The following is a 22591-nucleotide window of genomic DNA, read 5'->3' as shown; positions in this document are numbered from 1 at the left end:
TCAAATCAACTTAAATAATTTACGTAGTTCAGATAACATAATATTTTTTGAGTTTCTGGTGATTAAATCAACCTCCTTCATTGTATTAATTTTTACACTTCATTGATGTTGTAAATTTTGTTTTATTGATGGGTAAATATCATATCCATACTTGTAAATGGAAAAAAATGTAAGCCTTTAATATATTTCTATGTGATTTTGCTCAAATGTTTCAGAGCTTCAAATACTTCAAAAAACGTAATAGAAAGTTTGAAACTTTATGTCTCTCTTTATCAAAATATTTACTTTTTTAGTATTTTAATTCCTTTCATGTATACTGGCTATGTGATTGTCTTGACCCTTGCTCTTTTTTTTTCTAAATCCATACTCTGTATTGATCTAAATGGAAGTGTCTTACAGTTTTGTTTGTTCCCTGTCTTGTCTTGTACATAATGCAAAAAAACAAAAAACAAAAAAAAAAACAACTTTTTCATTTCAATGAACTTAAATTTTTTTAGGCAAACCAGGTTACATCATTTTTTTAAGTTAAACCACCAATATTTTTTTACAGAGGATTGTAAAGATATTTCACATGGTCTTCATTACATAAATAAAAAGATTTGAAAATATTATTATTAATAAAATAAACTATTATTAAAAAGGTTATTAATTAAACCATCATTAAGGTCCTATTTAGCACTTTCAAAGCATGGTTCTTTATGGAATCTTATTTATTTATTTATTTTAAAGGGTTTTGCTTTTGTTAGAACCAGAAGAACCCAGATTTGGTACTTTTGTACCATTTTTCCTAAGAGTAAACATTATTTAAAATGGTAACTGAGAGGATTTTGCTTATGATACCTTGATTATAATTCTCTAAAGTCTCATTTATTAGAATTATTCACTCTGTCAGCCATCATCAAGAGTCATCAAAGGTCATCATGTTCACAAAGTCCTTGTAGAGAATGATATTTTTATCAGGATCAACAGCCGCAGACAGCATTTCATCCATCTCTTCTTGTGTGAAGGGCTCTCCTTCAAAACAGAAAGAATTCATTTTGTTAACTGAAAACTTCCTTGTGTTGAGGCTTCCTTAGCTGTGTCCCAATTCAGACAATTCATGGCTTTGTAGGGAATTACAAACCGTAAATATATTCATATATTAATATATTCCAATATATTAACGCATATAACTATAGAATCAATTCTTAATGCGCATGCGAATGCTATCAGTGTTTATCACAGGTTTGCGTTTAAAGTCTGTTTAGAGACATTCATATCCATTTTTATCATACAGTTACTGTAAATCCGGCCTCTAGTTCATAAACGCCAGAGGAGAACTGGCCCCTGACTGAGCCTGGGTTCTCCCAAGTTTTGTTTTTTTCTCCAAAATCAGTTGCCTGATTGAGTTTTAGGACACCATTAGGTCACTTAATGGCATTTTTCGGTTCCTTGCACTGTTGGCTTTGGCTTGCTCAGTTGGGGATATTCGAATTAATTAACCAATCAATAAAACCCTTGATCAGCTCTACCAAACCTGGATGTTTTTCCACTAAGAAACGAACATTGTTATTATGTTTTGATTGATACTGTGAAGCGGCTTTGATGCAATCTATAATAAATATACTTGACTTGACTAGAACTCTGGTTACCCGAAGCGCTGTTGTCCACAAGGCTACGGCTCAGACAGAAGGCCTAGCAACTAACGGCTGTCATTGATGAGCGGCGGTAACATTTATACAAAAAATAAACTGTCTAAAAACAAAACAGGATTCAGAACCTGTCTAAATCTACTCTGTCCATTTATGTACATAATAAAGGGTAGAAACGATCTATAAAATCACATCTTAGTAAGATACAGTATGTCAACATTTGAACCGCTTCATATTGTTTTAAATTTGTATCATTAGATATTCGAGCAAATTGAAACCAAAAACATATATTTAACAGTATAATTCAACATTTTCTCTCTCTCTATCAAAAAATAAATCCAGTTGTCACTGGCGCGCAATGAATCTTGGGATAGACTGTGCCACGAAGGATCCTCCTTCTTTTTCGAATGCAGTATGCAGCCTTTGAACGATGCAGTCTCTGAATTGGGAAACAGCTCGCAATTGTTCAATTGTGACATTGCACATTGATTTCATAATACCAGAAGCCTATCCTAAAATCCCAAACCACTATTTTGAATTGTCTCATTGGACATACTATACCTTCTTGTGTTAAATATTTGGTCAGTTCCTCTGGTTCCAAGTGTCCTTTTTTCTGTTGATCTAAAACCTTAAAATAGAGACAACAGCACCACTCCTTTAAATAATTTACATTTCCGAAAAAAAGATAATTGCTACTTTTTTTAATCTTGTTTTCCACACAATTCTGACTTTTTTTCTTGCAAATTTCAGTTTATATCTCACACTTCTGACATTTTATTATATCTCGCAATTGTGTGTCATAAAGTCCAATTCTGAGGGGGAAAAAATTGACTTCATATTTCACAATTCTGACACAATTTGCGACTTCATTACATGCAATTCTGAAAAAAAAAGTAATAATTGCGCGTTTATATATCATGCAGTTCTAGCTTTTTAATTGCGCGACATAAACTAAAAAAAATCGTGAAATAAAAAGTCGTAATCCCTTTTTTTATTAAGTGGTGGAAACAAGGCAAGCTTCCATAGAATTGCGGAGAATTACAGTATGTTTTTTTTTTTCTGCAGTGTAACCAAGGTGGATCAAAACAACAAAACAACAATAACAAAATGTTAAAATGTCAGAGCATGCTGAGATACCTCAAAGGCCTGGAGGAGCAGGTCTTCTGGAATAGGGCGGAATCTGCAACAAAGAGGAAGCAGAGCTAAAATGGGGTTGACTCGATAACAATACTCGAGTTACTCGACTACTCTTGGTTCATGCTCCTGTAAAATGAAAAGACATGAAATAGTTCTTATCAATAAATCTATATAAATTTATAGCCTAATGCAACAATTAGGCCTACAGAAGTAAACACTCAAAACATTATAATTATGACATTGCATATTTTAATTTTCATGTAAGAGAGTAAAGCCAGATAAATAGACATTCTTTAAAAAGTGTATTTTAACTAACTTATTTGTAATTCTGCAGAAAGCTCAAGATGATTATAACTGATCCTTCACTCTCAGTGGCAGTCTTACTTGCGCTCCAGCATGATCTTGGTCATAGTTGGAAGAAACTTCTCATAGCGTACAAACCCAGTGGGCTCTTCTTCTTCTAGCTGCGGATGAAGTCACAAATCATAACTTCGAATCTACTCAGCTTGCAAGAGTGAATGAACTTTGTCTAGCACTGTAAAAATAAGCCACTGACCTCAGCAATGACATCATGCAACTCAGCTTCTGATGGAAAACAGCCCAGTGAGCGGATAATAGTGCCTATTTCTCTTTTTAAAGTTAAAAATAGCAGTGTTAAACAAGCCATTTGATCATTTGCTAACTTAAACATCTAAAGTGTAATAGGAAGTAAGGAAATTGACATTTCAAAAACTTAAAACGTTACCTGACATCAACAGTCTTGCTGGATTCATGGTCAAACACGTCAAATGCATTACGTATCCTCTTTTGAGTTTCTGTTATAATAGTTTCTGACAAAAGGAAATTATGTTTCAGCAGATATGACGAAACAATGGAGTAGACATTGTTTACTAGTTAACGTTACTTCTGTTGTGTTACATTAGCTAACGTTATATATTGGAAACTGTAAACGAAATGACAATTGTAGTGATAACACGCGAGCAACAAACAACACGCAAGAGTACCCTACACATGCTACTAGGTAAATCGTAAGTCCAAAAGAGAAAAAAGGTTTTGCATTTTGAATCTATAACAATGTTACCTGCGTTGTACTTGTCAGCCATATTTTTGCATGTCCCAAACACTGGTTGCTAGGTAACACACTAACTTACCCGAGACGACATTACTCATTTGGTGGTGTTCTCTGCCAATATTGATATAGCCTAAATATTGATACTATCTTTTATGTGCTTTTGTGGCATATCGAATAACAAATGATTCTACAATAATATAGTCTGTGACAGTTAAAAAAATGCTTACTACATCAGAAATACCTGGGATCTGATTCTTAGTTTATGTTGCATTCTTATAGTTAATATTCTTATATTATATTCTTATATTTTTTAGAATTAAAACAATTTGAATAATGCCATATTAGTCATATTAGTAAAAATAATCAATACTTGCCAGATTTATTCAGATTTATGTATTTATGTGAAATTAACTGAGTAGTGAGTACTGATATTATATCCTAATATTTACCTTTTCTTATAATATATTAGAATAATATTCGAATAATTTGCAGTTTATTCTATCATTCACAATAGCCCCATATAGTGATGTTTACGGTACTCTACTCCTCCTCTATTGTGTGCATTACGGTAGATTATATAAAGCTGAACTGGCCCCGTTCTGCTGCCCATCAGTGACCGAGGGACCGGCCGCATAAAGCGTCTCTGGACATTCCGCACATAACCTGCTCTTCCCCATTCATATTTCACACATCTGGGGTATAACGTCTGAAAATAAAGGATCGAGACGTCAAGATGAGCGCAATGGACGTGAAGAAGCTGAAAGTGAACGAACTGAAGGACGAGCTGAAGAAGAGGAGTCTGTCTGATAAAGGGCTAAAGGCTGAGCTGATGTCCCGGCTGCAGGCCGCTCTGGATCAGGAGGCGCTGTCCGCCGACACCAACGGTTCTGAAGGACTCAGCTTTATGGGCGATCAAGACCTTGACGAAGATCTGGCTGGAGAGAGCATGAATCCTGATGAGGAGGAGGATCAGGATGGAGAGAACGCGGAGGCTGAGGAACAGCAGGATGATGACATGGAGGAGGAGGAGGAGGAGGAGGATGCCGGGGTAGAGATGGATAAATCAGATGAAGATGAAGATGTCCTGCTCAAAGAAGATGATGAAGAAATTGAAAAATTTGATGATGATGATGATGATGACGTGGCTCTCGACATGGGCCCTGGCGAGGGTGAGGTTACACGATGAAGCTTGTGCAATTCATATTTTGATATTCATATTTGGGTTATGTGATGCCAGGATAATTCATTCTGACAACAGAGATAGTATAAAGGATTTAATGAGATACTACCACTGGTGTCCCATTTGTGTCCCTTTGACTTACTACTGACACAAAATACTAATATATTTAACTCCATTTAACGTGTAATGCATAGACAAATATATATATATATATATATATATATATATATATATATATATATATATATATTTCTTAAATGTATCACCAATTAGGCCTAATGTATTGTTTATTTAATACTCTAGGCCTATATGGTTAGCTATAATACTTCTAGTTTTTAATAGATGACAAGTTTGTCTACATATCAAATTAATCAAGGGAATCTGCTGATTCAGTTCTGTTTTGTCATGGTTTGCACAAAATATATATTTTTTCAGTTCAGCAGTATCTGAATTCGTATCAAATCAAATGAAATGTTTAGGGATAAACGGGACCGTTTCCTGAGAATGACCTTTTAATGTGTAATTGGTTTGTATTGGTTGAGCAGTAGCTCTCTGGATGGGTGAGCTGTAACAGGATGCTGAAGTGGAGATTTTGAAGGACAAAAGCTCCAGATGGAGTCTGTGTGTAATGATCTCGGTTCATTTGTTTTACTCCGCCTGCCCTGGAGTAGTGAGGACGAGGACCTCATTTAGGCTATTTAGGACACTGTTATTCTTTGTCTTCATTTTGCATAGTGCTTCCTAACCCTGGTCCTGGACTGGAGTACACCCAGACTTAGTAGTACACATTTTGGATGTCTCTTTTATCTTACATTTCACATCTTGAAGTCTCTGCTAATGAGCTGATGAGTTGAATCAAGTGGGTTCGATTAGGGAGACATGAATAATGTGCTCAGTTGGGGGTACTCTGTGTCCAAAATCGCCCCCTATTTCACTATTCACTATTCCCTCCCTACATTAGCCCACTATTATCGTTCACTAGAGGGAGTGAATGAAAACGGCTGCCGCTTTTGCATAGTTTGTCCATTCTGTTTAATAATCATTTGAAACTTAGCAAACTGACGGCTCCAGTAGTAAGATAAAAAGATTAATCTTGAACTCTGTCATGTATGAATTAAACAATTTCATAATCAATTAAAGAATTTTGAACCTGTATGACATTACGCTGTAGCCACATTGGACCAGCAGTTTGGAAAATGAATGGATGGATGATTCAGCTGTGGTGCCATCTTCTGGTTAGATGGTTGTACACTCATTATTACGGTGCTTTATGGGATTGTATGAGTGCATTCGATAATGTTCACTATGGTTTCGGACACCACTACAAATGGCTGTTGCCTTAATAAAGCCCTATATTTATTAATATATTTATTTTAAAATACCCAAACACACTATACATGTGGATGCTGCATTAAACAAATTCTTAAAGGGAAAAAAGGTAAATAATAAATCAACTCATAGCTGATTCAAAGTGATCAAGGGCTTAGGACGTTCCAGTTCAGCTCATTGCGGTTTCTACCAGTAGTGGGCACTCGTGCAACGTAATCATTGACGTACATCCGAGTGAACGAGACGGAGGGAGGTTAGCGAGTGAAGGGCATGTTAATTTTGGACTGGAACGTAGCCCTAATCTGAAAAATGAAGCCTACCCAGAAGTGCAAAAAAACTGCAATACATCTAAAATCCGCTAGAGGGAGCAAATGTCCATAGACCCCATGTTAAAATGTCCGTTTTCACAGCATAAATTTATGCTTTTACAGGTTGGTCCCATGGACCTTTATTGTATTTTTCGATAGGTTCCGAGTGTCTGACAACTGTGAGGGGGGTACATTTTTTTCTAATTCGTTCATATTTAGATATAAAATGTATGACAAATAAGGGCGGTTAACTTTGATTGACAGCTAATAACAGGCTGCGCCGAGTTGAATTTGACGTCTCGGCCATGATCTGACAAAACACATCATACCACCTCTGTATCCTTTCTGAACATTTGTATTTTGTATTTCCCAAGATTTTCCAATATGGCGCCGCCCATAACCCCCATAAACAGCCTCAAAGCTGTTCTTAAGAAAGTCTATGGGTGACGTCACAGACGCTTTGTCCATATTTTTTTACAGTCTATGGTGGGAAGTCACAGGTTCGACTGCCATTACAGTGCACTTTCAGGGGTATAAGGTTGGAAAAACACGGGTTACAGGTTGCCTGGAACGCGGCATTTAGCGTCAACCCTAATTAATGCACCTGATCCGGCTAATGAAGTCCTTCAGGCTTATTTGAAAACTACAGGTATGTGGGTTAAAGCAGGTTTGGAACTAAAGGTATGTTTACACGACAACTATGTACTAAAAAGGGAAATGCTTTTTCTTTGTTCAGCTGACGACATTATCAAAACTTTCACACGGATCAGCAAAAACGACTAAAAACGCTGTTATGCATGCCAGGCCAGTAGATGGCGATGTCACTTTGTAAAGAAAAGACTACGCGTCTGGTCACATACTGTACGCATTCTTTTACAGGGCATGCCATTTTTGTAGTTTACGCAGAGTCAATAACGGTATCGTTTTCAAAAATTTGCGTTTTCAGGCCCCCATAACGACATTGTAGTTTCATTGTAGCCAAAAAAACCCCCTTTTTTCAGTTTAAAACGGTGTCGTGTAAATGGCTCCTAAACTCTGGAGGGCTGTGTGGCGTTCCAGGAACTGAGTTTACACCCCAGGTTTAGGGGTTTGTACTTATGCTGCATTTGCATGCTATCGGAATTAACATAAATACCAGTTTTCTTGTTAACAAAATTGGACATGAACGCCCTCTCAAGTCGTATTTACCACTGGGATGCTCTGGGATAATTTTGATACCCAAGTCTCCAAGTTGGACGTGCCATACACTGTAAACATGGCGGAGAGGAGAACGAAATCTTGCTGCTATGACTGATCAGTTTTCAGTTTTAAAAATCAGGGGTTTTTTTTTTGCACAACAGCAACATAACCTGGTCTTGTTGTTAAAGTAGTGCATATCTACATAATCATTTGAAGCATATTGTGTTTTATACACAGCGATAGCCTGTAATTGAATGAAATTCCAGAATCGTCAGCAAGCTATCTAGATATTGCTGTGAATGTTTATTTGGTTGTCAATGAATGGGACGCTAAATATCATTTTGGCTTTAATAAGATTTAATAATAAATAAATAGGCAAGAATTAACCTAGTGTCTGTCTTCCATGATTCCTGTTCTTTCCGACAACAAAGCATGTTAATGCGACGACCATCACAACTTATGAAGTGGGAAGTAGGACATTTCCGATAGCATGTGAAGGTAGAATTAATATCTTTTGGGTTACCAAAAAAAGGGCATCTATGAGAGTCGTTCCTAATGGAATTTTTGGTATTGATGTTTTATAAAATACTAGTTGTCCTTTGCATCAAAAACAACGGATTTCTGAATGATGTATTGTTTGCATATTCCTGTTTTTCATTTTTAAATTTTTGTTTTGTCAAGCACAAGTTGCACACAGAGGGAAAGAAGTGCTTGTGCGTTTTGCCCATTAGTATCACCAAATATGCCTTTAAATTTTGCACACACTGTGTAACACTTTTCTTCAAGGTGCATGAAATGTGAATCTGAAAATGTGTGTTACTTAGCTCAAAATTTCACAGACTGCAGTTGTTTTGGGAACAACCTCCTGTCTTTACCCATTTAAGAACTGCGGTGTACCGCTATCGCTCCTTTAAACATGTGAACTTAGAATTAAATACACCTTTCTTTTTAAAACACTGGTCATTGCAATTCATGCATAACCAAAGTAACTATAAATCCTTCAGTAATTATTTGGACCATCATGTTACAGCATGATGGGTCCAGCAGGGAGGTAAGCCTCCTTTACAATTTATTGTTTTATTTCCAAAGGGGATGCGGACAAAGACAAGAATGATGAACAGAAGAATAAGAAGGGTGTAAAGAGACGCCGAGATGAACATGGAAGGGGCTACTTTGAATTTATTGAAGAAAGCAAATACAGCCGGTAAGAAACGTGCAGTCGGCCTCTGGTACTCCTGAGGTACCGCTGCACCTTTATGAGCAGTTTTGGCAGTAAAGAGCCAAATCTGACATGCTGTTCCTCATCAATGCAAAGAAACACACATTTTTACTGACCATTTTGAAAGTATTTTCAGCCTATAATAAGGGCATCTCTGTCACCCCAAGTGGCATTTTCTTTCTCCTTGGGAATCTTGTTTTTCTGTAGGTCAGATCTTGGGCTGTTAAAAGAAATGAGAATATTCTACGGGGTATTGATACATGTCCAGAAAATAAACTATTCATATCTATTCATATTTTTGTATTCCGTATCGCATGTTATTATCATTAGTGATCAGATGTATATTGTGTATTCTTCCTTATCATATGTATAATTTCTTATGTGTTCATGTTTATGCCATTTAATTTAATTTATACGATGTGATGGTATTTTTTTTCCAAGGAACTGTATGCAACCACTGTGTATTATCATATATATATATATATATATATATATATTAGTGCTGTCAAACCAATTAATTGCAATAATCACATTTAACATAAAAGTTTTTGTTATATAATCTATATACTGTATATATATATATATATATATATATATATATATAACACATATACACACATTTTTGACAAAAAAATCAAATCACAACAAAAAAATAATTAAGAAACATTTTATTTGTTAAATTCAAAGTTAAAGTGTTTTACCTGTTAAATCAAAGCAGATTTTTTTATTTATTTATTTATTTATTTTATGTTTTTGCAAATCCACCTAATTTGTGATCCCATTTTCTAAAAAAAACTACTAATGTTTCATTTAATTGTTAATTTTCCAAATCTATTCTAACAGCATTCATGTGCTAAACAGTTTATTAATTTAACAGCATTAACACATGTTTTATTCTTGCAGATTATCTTGGAACATATTTAAAATCCAAAGGAAGTTCAAGGGGATCTTATAATGGCTCTGACTTTTGTCGAATTTTATTGAATTTCTCTCAGGGCGAAGTCTCCCCAGCCCCCTCTGGAGGAAGAGGATGAAGAGTTTGATGACACGACTGTGTTTTTGGACACCTGTAAGTATAAAGAGCTCACGAAAACTGCACAAATACATACTGAATTTAATTAAATAAAAAAAATACTGACTATTTCATCGAGCAACATAAAAAAACAGAATATATTTCTGTAAAGTTATAAAGTCAGTTGTCCACCTCTATTTTCCTCAGACAACTGTGACCTGCACTTCAAGGTGTCTCGGGATCGGTACAGCGCCTCCTCTCTCACCATGGAGAGCTTTGCCTATCTTTGGGCAGGGGGGCGAGCGTCTTATGGTGTGGCAAAGGGCAAGGCTTGCTTTGAAATGAAGGTGAGCACACTGTCTTAACCTCATGTTTACAATTTATAGTTGACCTTAGCCTTACTTTTGCATGTCTTTGCACCAGATTATCGAGAAGATACCTGTAAAACACATTTCCAGTAAAGGAACTGAGATTCATGATGTGCTGGTGGGTTGGTCACCGGCAAACAGCTCTCTTCTGCTAGGTGAGGGTCTTACATTGGAATATATTATACTATTAAATTCATGATGTAGTTTGAGTGTCCCTTCACCTTACATATTCACAGGGGAGGAAGCACACTCATACGCCTTTTCAACTAAGGCCAAGAAAACCAGCAACGGTGTGACAGAGGACTTTGGGGAGGCATTTGATGAGAATGATGTTGTCGGATGCTTTATAGTAAGTATCTGTGTGCTTTTCCAGAGTGAGTGTTTAACCACTGTGCAATTACTACTCTTGACCACTAAGTAGCACCGTATTCATACACTACTCTCCATGAACCTGAAGTAGCAACTGATTTTTCTTCAGTGTTGTGACGTATTTCCAAGTGTAACTAAATATTGAAATGAGGGCAGAGTTTTACTTTAGCGCAGCCCCTCTCCATCCCTCACTCATAGCAGACTGACCAGCCCGTTCTCATCCCAAGGCATCATATACTAACTGACGCTTTTGACATTTCGTCTACATCCAACGCACATGGCACCCTTTAGCGTCAATGTTAGACGCAGATATATATATGGGCCAGAATGCGCCTCCTAGTGGTCTAACCCTAACCCTACCCCAGAACTAAACCTACCCATAAACTAACAGCTCTGTGCGTGTTATATTGACGCTAAAGGGTGCCATGTGAGTTGGATTTAGACGAAATTTCAAAAGCGTCACTATATGACGCTCTAGGATGAGAAAGCGTAGGAGGGGAGTGGTTAAGGATATTCTACCCGAGTCATCAAACTGATGTCATCAGAGAAGGAATGCCATTCCAATAATGAAGCAAATTTTCCAATTTTGATTAAAGATTAGCATGACAAACATTTTTGTTTCTGCATATTAATTCGCGTGGAGTAATTGGTCACCACACGACTAGTAATGTGCACTAACAAACTAAATAGGGTCAATTTTGATTTCATGAGGACTTTTAAGAGTTTGCGATCAATTCGATTTTTTTTTTTTAATGAATAATTTTTTTCATCAAGGATGCATTCAAAATAATTAAAAGTAATAGTAAAGACATTTAGAATTTTTACAAAAGGTTTCTATTTTGAAATATAATTATGCTGTTCTTTTGAACTTTCTGTTGATCAGACAATTCTGAAAAAAAAAAACATTCATCAGTTTCTACACACACAAAAAATGAATAAACACAACTGTTTTCAATTGTTTTCATTGTTAATAATAAAATATGTTTCTTTGAGCAGCAAATCAATGATTTCTGAAGGATCATGTGACACTGAAGACTGGAGTAATGATGTCAAAAATTCAGCTTTTCCAACACATGAATATTTTACATTTTAAAATATATAACAATAGAAAACAGTTATTTTACAGTTTTTCTCAATTGCTTTGGCACATTTTTCGAAACAGTCTTAACATTCTCTAAACTGTGAGTGCAAATGTCACAACTGTTTGCAGGAACTTCAAAACTTTATAGCATGTCTGCAAAATGTAGTTTCTCACCCAAAACATTTAATTCATGCTTCAAAACCTAGTTATTTTGTCAATAATTTGGCCAAGGCCACCAAAATCTAAAGTATTTTTGTCATTGTGTGAGCCACACTGGTCAAAATGTTTAGTTGTTTTTTCACCACAACAGTCAACCATGAAAATTAAGGGTTTATTGTAAACAAATCTCATATTTGTTGAGAAAAGTCAATAGTATGTAGAAAAAAAAAAATCTATGAACATTTGTATTTTTACAGTGTTTATTTTTGTACTTCATGTGTATATACACAATACAAGTGTATTTACTGTACATGTAAAGTAACTGACAAGAGTAACAAGATTTCACTTTACATTTCATATTTGTGTATTACCACAAATACACAAACAACAAATAACATTCATGAAGAAAAAAAAAAGAAACAAATTATTCTTTGGTGGACATCTTGTCGCTCACGTTGGTCAGGCCAAATATTTTCATCAACATCACATCTGATGTTACCATTGCCACAGACCGTGGAAAAAATCTCCTTGAATGCCGCACCCATCCCCTGCAATGGTCAGATTTATGACATGATCCACAAGTGTGGCTCTGATTTCATCAGAGACTCTGACTCTTCTATTTCCACCTCTTCCTCGATTATTTCTTCCTCTACCACCACCACCACGTATTTTTTACACGCCTTCCAATTGCTCTTCCATGAGCTTGTTGCTGCAGTTCAGGGTTGTGAATGTCCTCCATTCTATATATATATATATATATATATATATATATACTCCCAAAGTTGATTGGTTAAATGGTTAAATGGTTGATTCATATTAGAGGTAATTTGCAATTAGATTGCGAATGCAATTAGAAGTCATGTGCCAATTTAGCAAACATTACAAACAATGTCAATGTCTGATATATTTTAGAATATACATGCATGTATACTAATTATGATAATTGAATAGATCGTTTTGAATGTGATGGCTTACACAATAAAAAATGTCTGAGAAGTTCTGAAGTGTTTGACAGTGTAAGTGAGAATCGAGTCATCAGTTTTGATCAACAAGCCATATGCAATTCTTTGTTGTCCAAATTGCAGACAGTTGTATGTACTCTTTGCACACATGTGCCAAAGCATTTGCAATTTGCTCAAATCAATAAGAAATTACAATCTGATGTGAAAAAGAAGCGAATTGTTCAGAGATCTGAACTTAATGTTTTGGGAAATAAAAAAAACATTTGAGAACTGAGCCAAAGCAATTGAGAAAAACTGTAAATTGTAATAATATTTCACAATATTAGTGGAGCAAATCAGCATATTAGAATGATTTCTGGGTACTTCCTGTTATCCGGACCCCACGATGGCCTACCCCTAACCCCGCCCCTAAACCTACTCGTCACTGGGGTTAAGACCAATCAGGGATGACTTTAGTTCCTAAATGGTATATGGTGGGATCCGGAGCCCACAATGGCCTACCCCTAACCCCGCCCCTTAACCTAGCCGTCACTGGGGTTAAGACCAATCAGGGACGATGGCCTACCCCTAACCCCGCCCCTAAACCTACCCGTCACTGGGGTTAAGACCAATCAGGGATGATAGTTCCTAAATGGTATATGGTGGGGTCCGGATAACAGGAAAGTACCGATTTTTGAATATATATATAGCAAGTGTGGGTGTGTTGTATATGTCTACTTGTGGCCATAATATATAATGATTGCTTGTGTTCATTTGGCAGAATTTTGATGGGGAAGAAGTGGAAATTTCCTTCTCCAAGAATGGACAGGATCTGGGAACAGCTTTTAAAGTCAGTAAGGATGAGCTTGAGGGGAAGCCGCTCTTCCCTCACATCCTCTGCCACAACTGTGCGGTTGAGTTCAACTTTGGCCAGCGTGAAACACCGTACTTCCCCCAACCTGACGGCTTTACTCTCCTGCAGCACATCCCCGTTTGCGAGCGCATCAGAGGACCAAAGGGGCCTGAGACCAAAGAAGACTGTGAGGTTGGTTTCTTAGCCATTACATTTTTCTTCTACAACATCATTAAAATTCATCATGGAAATCTGCTGTAAATCTGCACAGGTCATTGTCATGGTCGGACTGCCTGGATCTGGAAAAACTGAATGGGTAACAAAGCACACAGAAGCCAACCCTGGAAAATACAACATTCTTGGGACAAACACCATCATTGAGAAGATGATGGTGAGTGTTGATTTTGGTAATAAGGTTCATTTGTTTACATTAGTTAACTACACTAGTAAACATAAACGAATAATGAATATTACTTCTACATCATTTGTTCATTTTAACATTCGCTTATACATTTTTTAAATCAAAAGTTGTTTCTGTTAACATTAGTTAATGCACTGTGAACTTACATAAACAATAAATAATTGTATTTTTCATTAATTAACATCAATAAAGATTGATAAATGCAGTAAAAATATATTGCTCATTGTTAGTTCATGTTAACTAATGCATTAACTAATGTTGAATGGGACCTTATTATAAAGTGTTATCAAGATTTTTTTTTTTTATATTATTACCAACACAATTAATGTTATTTTGATGTTAAAATTCAGATTTCCAGTTTGAAACGTCAGCTGAAAGATGTCACAAAGCTCTCAGCAATATCTCAGCGTGCTCCTCTCTTCCTCGGGAAATTCATCGAGATCGCTGCGCGTAAAAAACGCAACTACATTCTTGACCAGGTGACGTGGAGTTTACAAATACGTGACAAAGAATCAAAATGGTTATTGTATCATCTGCTGAAAATACTAAATGTTAAATGTCTCCATTTAGACTAACGTATCGGCACCAGCCCAAAGAAGGAAAATGTGCCTGTTTGCCGGGTTCCAGCGTAAAGCTGTGGTAGTCTGTCCAACAGATGAGGAATATATACAGAGGACTCAGAAAAAGGCAGAAACAGATGGAAAAGATGTACCTGAACACGCAGTCCTAAAAATGAAGGGTAAGAACCTTTTCTCAAGCCACGCTTGATCTAAGATGTGTGCAACTGTGTTTTATTACTTATATTTTGTATTAGCTATTTTTATATATTTTCATTTAAATTTCAGTTTAAGTTTTAGTCAATTTTATTATTTGTTTGTTTTTCATATAAACCGTGTTGCAGAATTAATTTTTCAACAAATTTGTGCAATTTGCTCGTTGGTAATAAACATTTAAACTGTTATCCATTGTATTTTATGTTGTTGGGTATCACAAAACGGAATATAATACAAAAAAGTAGGTACTACCCTACAGCGGTTTGCAACGATTCTCCTTTCCCCCACAATGCATTGCATTACGTCACCTTGGGGAGAGAATTTCCAAAGCCCGCCTTTGACGAGAGTATTCAGATAGCACAGATTATAGATAAATAGATAAATACTGTACATAGATATAGATAGATAGATAGATAGATAGATAGATAGATAGATAGATAGATAGATAGATAGATAGATAGATAGATAGATAGATAGATAGATAGATAGATAGATAGATAGATAGATTGACAAGTATATAGAGAGATAGGCAGACAGCATAACATTAGCAGCTAAATAAAAATATATTGTAGATTGTAGATTGACAATGGTGAACTACTTTGTGCTGGGTGTAAAAACACACACACACACACACACACACACACACACACACAATACTAATACATGTATAATTCCACCCCTAATAGCTAGCGTGATGCTTTATATTTCTAGATGACAAAGACAAAGTTTACCAGTACTACGACACTATGACAAAGGTTACCGGTACTTATCTGAACTAATATCGTGATCATGTACTGCCACTGGATATAAAGAACACATTGATTTTTCACTCAGTGCTATTTAATGAATATATGTAATATATACATATATATAATAATTATATATATGTATATATATATTACATATATATAATATATATATAATATTTATACATATAATATATAAAATATATGTGTCGTCATTGTGCACTTTCCCCGTTCTCCCCACTTCTCCCCAACATGATGTCATCACCTAATTGCATAAAAAAAAACCCTGTTAATACCAGAAACGTGTAAAACTGGTCTTTAAGACCATTTTTGAGACATTTTAAAACTGATATCCACATCTTGAGTGATTTATGTACCCATTAATCAATAGTGGTGGTTAACCTGCATTATGGCTTTTTAGAAAATTTACCGGCCAAGAAAAGCAGATTCATTCTTAATAAAGTTACAAAAGTTACTTAGTCAAGAGCAATAAGTTATTGTTCTTTGTCTTTTGATAAACATTAAAAACACAGTGGGCAGCAGGAATATTAGGCTGCTGTCACTTTGTCAATTGGAGCTAATGCACGATATGATCCAATATACAGATACACATGCGTTTTCTGTCTCAACTGCATTTGTTCTCTTAAGATGAAACTGACTGAGGATACATGACAAGACAGGCATTTTGACATAATTTTGTTTGTTCAAGAGCTTGAAGGCGTGAAAGAGAGCTCAATTGAATCAGTTTTTGAGAGCTGAGACGCGGATTTCTGGCTTCAGATATGATTAACGAATTGAGTTCCCTTGCGTCTTCTTAAGATTGAATATTTCAATTGCTAAGGCTTAAACTTTCGTGACAATGCAACTCTGGCCCGTCAACTGTACTTTGTTTATTGCAAATAACCGATACCTTGATTTCTATACCAGTTCCTGAACGATAATTTTTCCGATACCAATTAAAGCATCCTCAGACTTTCACCTTAAAGAGCCCATTGTTTTGAATATGCGACCTCTAGTGGTGAAAAGTATATGCTGTGCCTTTAACAGTAAAAACACTGTTGTGCAACTGACAAAACTCACAAGATGAAACACTATAACTCTATAATCTTTTCCAGGAATATACACGCTGCCTGTGGAAGGTGAGTGCTTCACCGAAGTGGTTTATGTCGAGCTGCAGAAGGAAGAAGCGTCCAAACTTCTTGAACAGTACAAGGAGGAGAGCAAAAATTCCCTTCCTCCTGAGAAGAAACCCAATCAGGGAGGTGTACAGCTTAAGAGGGGAGGCATTCGAGGACGAGGAGGCAAAAATCTGTTCAACCGTGGCGGAGGACAGGGTCAGAGGGGAGGTCGAGGGGCCTTTCAACACCGAGGCAACTTTAGGGGTGGTACGCCATTTCAGTTGTGCTAAATGTTTGTTTATATTTCTTATATTTATCATTTTGCAAGATGTAAACAAAACGGACCAGTTGATAAAAAATGATAAATATAAGAAGCACTTCCTGTTTCAGTTTTTCAACACTACATAAAAGCTGGGATAAAATACAACCAACAGAACATATAAAACTGAATCAAAAAGTTAAACAAACATCTTTAAGATTTTTTCTTTCCATGTGAAATAAAGAAAATAGTTACAAACTGAAACAGGAAGTGTTTCTGGACCAGTGTTGTTTACATCTTGGAAGAACTTTAAAGATACCATGAAGCAGCACCTCCATAATGTGACATACTTTGGAATACTGAGCAGGAAATAACACTGTTCTTTTCGGATTGTTTGGCAGTGCCTGGACCGCGCGGGGGGTTCAGCAGACCACCGAGGGGCTTCCTTCCTCCCCCTGCCTTCAGAGGCGGGTTCAATCGGGGGGGTTTTAACCGTGGTGGTGGTGGGATGCCTAACAGGGGTGGTGCCCCCAGGCCAGGACATGGGCGGGGCAATATGGTTAACATGGGCAACAGGGGAGGAGCCATGCACAGGGGCAACATGGGAAGAGGGGCCAATCGAGGAAACTTCAACCAGGTGAGAAATCATTAGGCCGTGTGTCTACCAAAGCGTTTTTTCCATGCCCCTGGCGTATGTTTTCAATTGTTTTCAATGTGAGCGCTGCGTTTTTTAAACGTCATGAGCGTACCGAGGCGCTGAGCGTTTTTTACACGCTGAAGCGCCGAGCGCCCAGTGTTTTTTACTGGTCGCTGGGAGTTGAAAAATGTTCAACTTTGGATAAAACGCAGCGCTCATCACTGTCACATTTCACCCAGCTGTCCAATCACAGTGGAGGAGGGGCGGGACTAATACCACACCGACTAACGGTTACAACATTCAAACTGCGCTGTGGATATTCTGTATCATAGCAACGAAACGTCTCAACAGAAAAAACGCTGCGCTGCCAAAGCGCTCTCAAGCGCCCAATGCACGCTGTCTTCAGCAGAGCGTCTAGCATTTTCAGCTGGATAAAAACGCTTTGGTGGACACACGGCCTTAATGATGTAGATCATTTTTTGTTATAAATTAAAATGTAGTTGTTGTTGTTACCTAAACAAGTTGAATCTGTATGCCTGTAAAGTAGGCAGCTAATGAATGAAAAGTAGGTCAATTTAAAACTAAAGCCGCTTTTCAACTGTCAGGACGAATGATTCTGAGAATGCTAAGGAACTGTTCCAGTTGTATTTCCACTTAAGCCTGGTATGGCATGGCACAGTACAAATACAAACTCTTCTTGACCTGGTTTTCTTGGCACTTCAACCTTATAAAAACCTCAGAAGCTTGATTTCAGTCAATATTAGGGAGTTACCATGCTTTTCACTTTAGAATACCCATACAAATAATTAGTAATTCCTTCTTAAGGATTTGAGTCATTACTAGTGGGTTATCATGACCTTCACTTTAGAATTAATCACACATTTTGCTGTACATAGTAGTTCTTCTACCTCCTCTGGGACGTATCAAAATAATAGTAGTAAAACTACCTTATGCAACTAAACGCTATTACTAATTCATTAATCAGAGTTTCTTGTTATTAAAATGTGATTACTCAAATATTTATGGTGTATTAATCACTTGTTCCTGTGTAGTTATTCATTATTGATGAAACAGTATTCTAAGGTTTTAACGAAATATCTAATCATCCTCCATAACATGGTCGCTATTTATCTCATATCGTCTGTAAACTTTTGCATTACCTGGGCACTGACTGATGAATTTGTATTTTACATTCCAATGAGCTCCGTTATCAGCCCCACCGTGGAAAATGAAACCATTTCCGTACCGACTGGGCCAGATCGGCACGGAATGGGACAGTTAAGCGAAGAGAACGGTTTGGCCCGATAGTGGAAAAGCGGCTTAAGATGCCACCCCAATGTGAACCAGAAATCACAAATCTGCTGTTTTCACAGAAGTTCAGGGGTCGAGGAGGAAATAATCGAGGTTTTAAAAATGGCAACTTTAGCATGAACAAAGCACAAGCTTTCAACCAGAGCTGGCAACAAGGGGTGAGTTACTTAAAAAAAATATGTTAATATTAGTAATTGAATAAAACAAGAAATTGGATAGAAAATCAATCAAGCCTTTTTTGGACCATTATTATCAAATATATATCAAATTTTTTGTTTCCTTTGGAGGGTTAGTTTACCCAAAAATGCAAATTCGGTCAGTAATTACTCCTAACCCATAAGACTTTCATTCATCATCAGAAATAAGAGTCATTTCTGTCCCTCCATTGACAATCTACGCAACTACACAATAGATACGCAACTATTTGGTTTAGTCCAAATTTTCTAAAGACCTTTAAATCACTGTAAATGATGATCACTTTACATGATTCAACAGATTGAACTTAACATTTTGCTGCGTAACACGAGAATAAACCTCATTGGTTCCTGCAGAAGCACTAGAATGAACCTCATTGGTTTCCAACGTGCTGTGTAAGATGAGAATGAACATGTAAATAAAAGCCTAAATTGTTGTTCATCACATAAAGTGAAAATCTGGACTAAACTGCTCAATTCATATGGATTAGTTTTACAATCTCTTTATGAACTTTTTTAAGCGTCGAAGTGGTAGTTCCATAGCTGTATATGGAGGGACAGAAATCACTCTTATTTCATCAAAAATATCTTCATTTATGTTATAAAGATGAAAGAAAGTCTTATGGGATTGGAGCGACATGAAGGTAAGTAATTAATGACAGAATTTTAATTTTTCCCTTTATCCCTTTATTTCTTAATAAATATGTATGTATTCGCAAATAATATATTATGTACATTTTAAATATGTCTTGAAAATAATATAAAATGTGCAAAAAATATAGGAGTGATCCTAAAAATATATTCTTCCTTCTTTAATTCCTTTTTTCTTTGTCTTCATCAGTTCTGGAATCAGAAGCCATGGAGTCAACAATACCATCCTGGATATTACTGAACAATCGCTGTGATGGACTGATATCACATACAAGCTTTAACTTCAGAAGTCATTCATTTAACATAATGTCCTTTTGTTTTTGTACAGATTTTAATACATTGAGGAGAAATGACTCTGGAGCTTTCAGAGCTTCACAGGTTTCTTTCTTTTTTTTCTTTTTTTCAACTAATACTTAGTGTTTGTCTTTGACCACAGATTTGTATGACAACGTGGTTCAATTCAGGAAACTCAGTATAACTTCAGGGTGGGATGTTTGTCTTAACAGCTTTCAGGGTTTTACTTTTAATTAGTCTTGTGTGAATCTTTGTGTAGCAGTTAAGCTGTGTCTACTACTGTCGAGGCACGAGGCATTTGAACAATACTATAGTCTATTTATAAATGTGTGTGTTTTTTTAATCAGTGGTTTCAATGTTTTTGGGGACAAGGCAAGCAAAGTTGCAAAAAGCCATCCGATTTTGAACATTTAACCTTTTTTTCTGTCAGGAGCAATAAACAGCATTTTTGGCTTGCCTCTAAAAAAGTGAAAGCAGAATAGATGATTTTATTATTGTGGGATCATGATATTATTTATGTGTAGTTTATTTAAGAGATTTTTTTCCAGCTGTATTTTTACAAATGTAATTTATTGTGAAATGTGGCTTACTGCTCTTTTAAGGTTTTAATCTACGTTTAGTGTCACAATATATTTTGTTCTTTTTGTTAATTATTTTACTTTTTAAAAGTGTTCATGGTTTACAAATCAGTTGCAATCTTCTTTAATATAACCTTAGATGTGACCACAATTTTGTAGACCTGTAAACATTTGTAGATGGCTTCAAAATTATATTAAATAACACTACTCGAATTGGACTGCATCCTCTTTCTCCATGAAACAGTGATTATACATTTATTTATCTGTATTAAAGCTTTCAAAGGATGTCAGGGTGCCATTGTGGACTGTTAACAAGACTGATTTTGCATAACTATGATATATTGCCAATAGGATGATTGGTTATTCTTTAGTGACTGAAATATGCATATAGATTTATGTTTTCTTTTATTTTTACTGCTGTAGATAATCTCATATCAGTGTTATTAAGATCTCCATTGTCCCAGATTTCTGATGCAAATGACTAATGTGTTTTTAGATAATTGTTGGCTAAAAAATATGGCAAATATTAGGAACATTAAATTGTATTACTTTAAAAGTATGTTTGTATTATGAAATTATTAATGGCATGTGTGATGTAGGACATAAAAAGAAAAAAATGAAGGTGATTTGTTTTGATGTTGTATTTGTTTAAGGTATTTGTTCAGGTAAAAAAAAATATAGTATTGAGATTAACACTTTGTAATATACACCTTTTTCCTTATTTCTTTTTATACCTTGCTAGGTTTTGTATTTTACCTTTAATCAAGAAGAAAAACATCATAAAGATGAAATGAGTAACTTATTCCATGCATTCTTTTCTTAAATAGATTGTTTTTAAATGATAATAAAGTTTGAAGATAATAACTAGCGTACATTTGCGCATGTACTCTATATCTATCTATCTATCTATCTATCTATCTATCTATCTATCTATCTATCTATCTATCTATCTATCTATCTATCTATCTATCTGTCTGTCTGTCTATCTGTCTATCTGTCTGTCTACTCAAATTAACAACTGGCACATTAAGCAAATGTTACAAATGTTGCAATAAACTTAAGCCAACAGAGGACTAGAATTTCAGGCACAACTAATCCTGTAGGCATTTCTATGCAGAAATATAACACTCAAGTTAGTCTGTGAATATTTAACTCTGTTTATGTATAGCTCTGCCACATGAATGAGATGTAGTTACACTGACACCAGAGACATTCGTGTCAGGCTGTTTGCTGAGTCAAGAACAACCCCTTTGAGGAGAAATATCACATTTCATGCCTGTTTATAAAATACCCAACAACAACAAAAAGGGGGGAAAACCCCGTCAGATATATTTAATGTTTGTTTAATCTTTAAATATTTGATATGGATTTAATATAGTGGTCAGTAATCAATTAGATGTTACTGTAAACTTTTATTTTGAAAAAAAAAATAAATGACCGGAAATGACTCACGCCATTTCGTTTCTTTACTAGAGCCAGTGGGAAAGTAAGGCGTTAGGTTCTTCTTCCAGGGGGCGCAAGGCGGCTCAAATCTCAGAACGTTTTAAACCCCATCGGAGAAATTGCACACAATATAAATTATACTCATTTAAATCTATTAAATCTACAGATTTCGACCTAAAATGCAAACGCAAATCTACATAAATAAGTTTACAATCTCTAAAAAATGATTATAAAAATCATTATCAGATGATCATCAACTATTATCATTGGTCCATCTCTTTTACAGTCTATGGTCCATCATAAGTCAACTTTAGATCGTTTATCGTTT

At 35.8% G+C, this 22591-nt stretch overlaps 2 protein-coding genes across 4 annotated transcripts; one reads left to right on the top strand and one right to left on the bottom strand.

The window, feature by feature from the left end:
* Positions 1 to 797: 797 nt before the first annotated feature.
* On the bottom strand, positions 798 to 4440 carry drc8 (dynein regulatory complex subunit 8). The gene is made up of 7 exons (XM_039673466.2): positions 3850 to 4440; positions 3514 to 3598; positions 3325 to 3397; positions 3153 to 3232; positions 2769 to 2811; positions 2193 to 2259; positions 798 to 1014 (listed from the first exon to the last, which is right to left on the bottom strand). The coding sequence occupies exons 1-7, from the start codon at positions 3869 to 3871 to the stop codon at positions 899 to 901; spliced, it is 486 nt and encodes a 161-aa protein (XP_039529400.1). The 5' UTR covers positions 3872 to 4440; the 3' UTR covers positions 798 to 898.
* hnrnpua (heterogeneous nuclear ribonucleoprotein Ua) lies at positions 4431 to 21692 on the top strand. 3 transcript variants are annotated; one of them, XM_039673411.2, is made up of 14 exons: positions 4431 to 5009; positions 8926 to 9040; positions 10051 to 10124; positions 10275 to 10414; positions 10491 to 10590; positions 10672 to 10784; positions 13767 to 14030; positions 14110 to 14229; positions 14610 to 14738; positions 14830 to 14998; positions 16894 to 17163; positions 17557 to 17792; positions 19169 to 19261; positions 20139 to 21692. In XM_039673411.2, exons 1-14 carry the CDS (start codon positions 4574 to 4576, stop codon positions 20187 to 20189), a joined length of 2310 nt encoding a protein of 769 aa, XP_039529345.2. In that variant the 5' UTR covers positions 4431 to 4573; the 3' UTR covers positions 20190 to 21692. The 3 variants fall into 3 exon arrangements, with proteins under 3 accessions (XP_039529345.2, XP_039529343.2, XP_039529353.2); XM_039673409.2 differs by having other exon boundaries at positions 19166 to 19261; XM_039673419.2 differs by lacking the exon at positions 19169 to 19261.
* The last annotated feature ends 899 nt before the right edge of the window (positions 21693 to 22591 follow it).

This window comes from Pimephales promelas, chromosome 15 (genome assembly GCF_988280905.1).
Source record: "Pimephales promelas chromosome 15, fPimPro1.hap1.1, whole genome shotgun sequence".
NCBI lineage: Eukaryota > Metazoa > Chordata > Actinopteri > Cypriniformes > Leuciscidae > Pimephales > Pimephales promelas.
Note: the sequence above shows the minus strand (reverse complement) of the source record. Positions and strands in the feature narration are given on the sequence as shown.

Coding starts and splice junctions, on each gene's coding strand:
- drc8 (XM_039673466.2), bottom strand. CDS start 3,871: ATGGCTGACAAGTACAACGCAG. Junction 3,599..3,849: donor GGCTGACAAGTACAACGCAG/GTAACATTGTTA, acceptor TCCTTTTGTCAG/AAACTATTATAACAGAAACT. Junction 1,015..2,192: donor CAAATATTTAACACAAGAAG/GTATAGTATGTC, acceptor TCTGTTTTGAAG/GAGAGCCCTTCACACAAGAA.
- hnrnpua (XM_039673409.2), top strand. CDS start 4,574: ATGAGCGCAATGGACGTGAAGAAGCTGAAAGTGAACGAACTGAAGGAC. Junction 9,041..10,050: donor GAAGAAAGCAAATACAGCCG/GTAAGAAACGTG, acceptor AATTTCTCTCAG/GGCGAAGTCTCCCCAGCCCC. Junction 10,415..10,490: donor AGGCTTGCTTTGAAATGAAG/GTGAGCACACTG, acceptor TCTTTGCACCAG/ATTATCGAGAAGATACCTGT.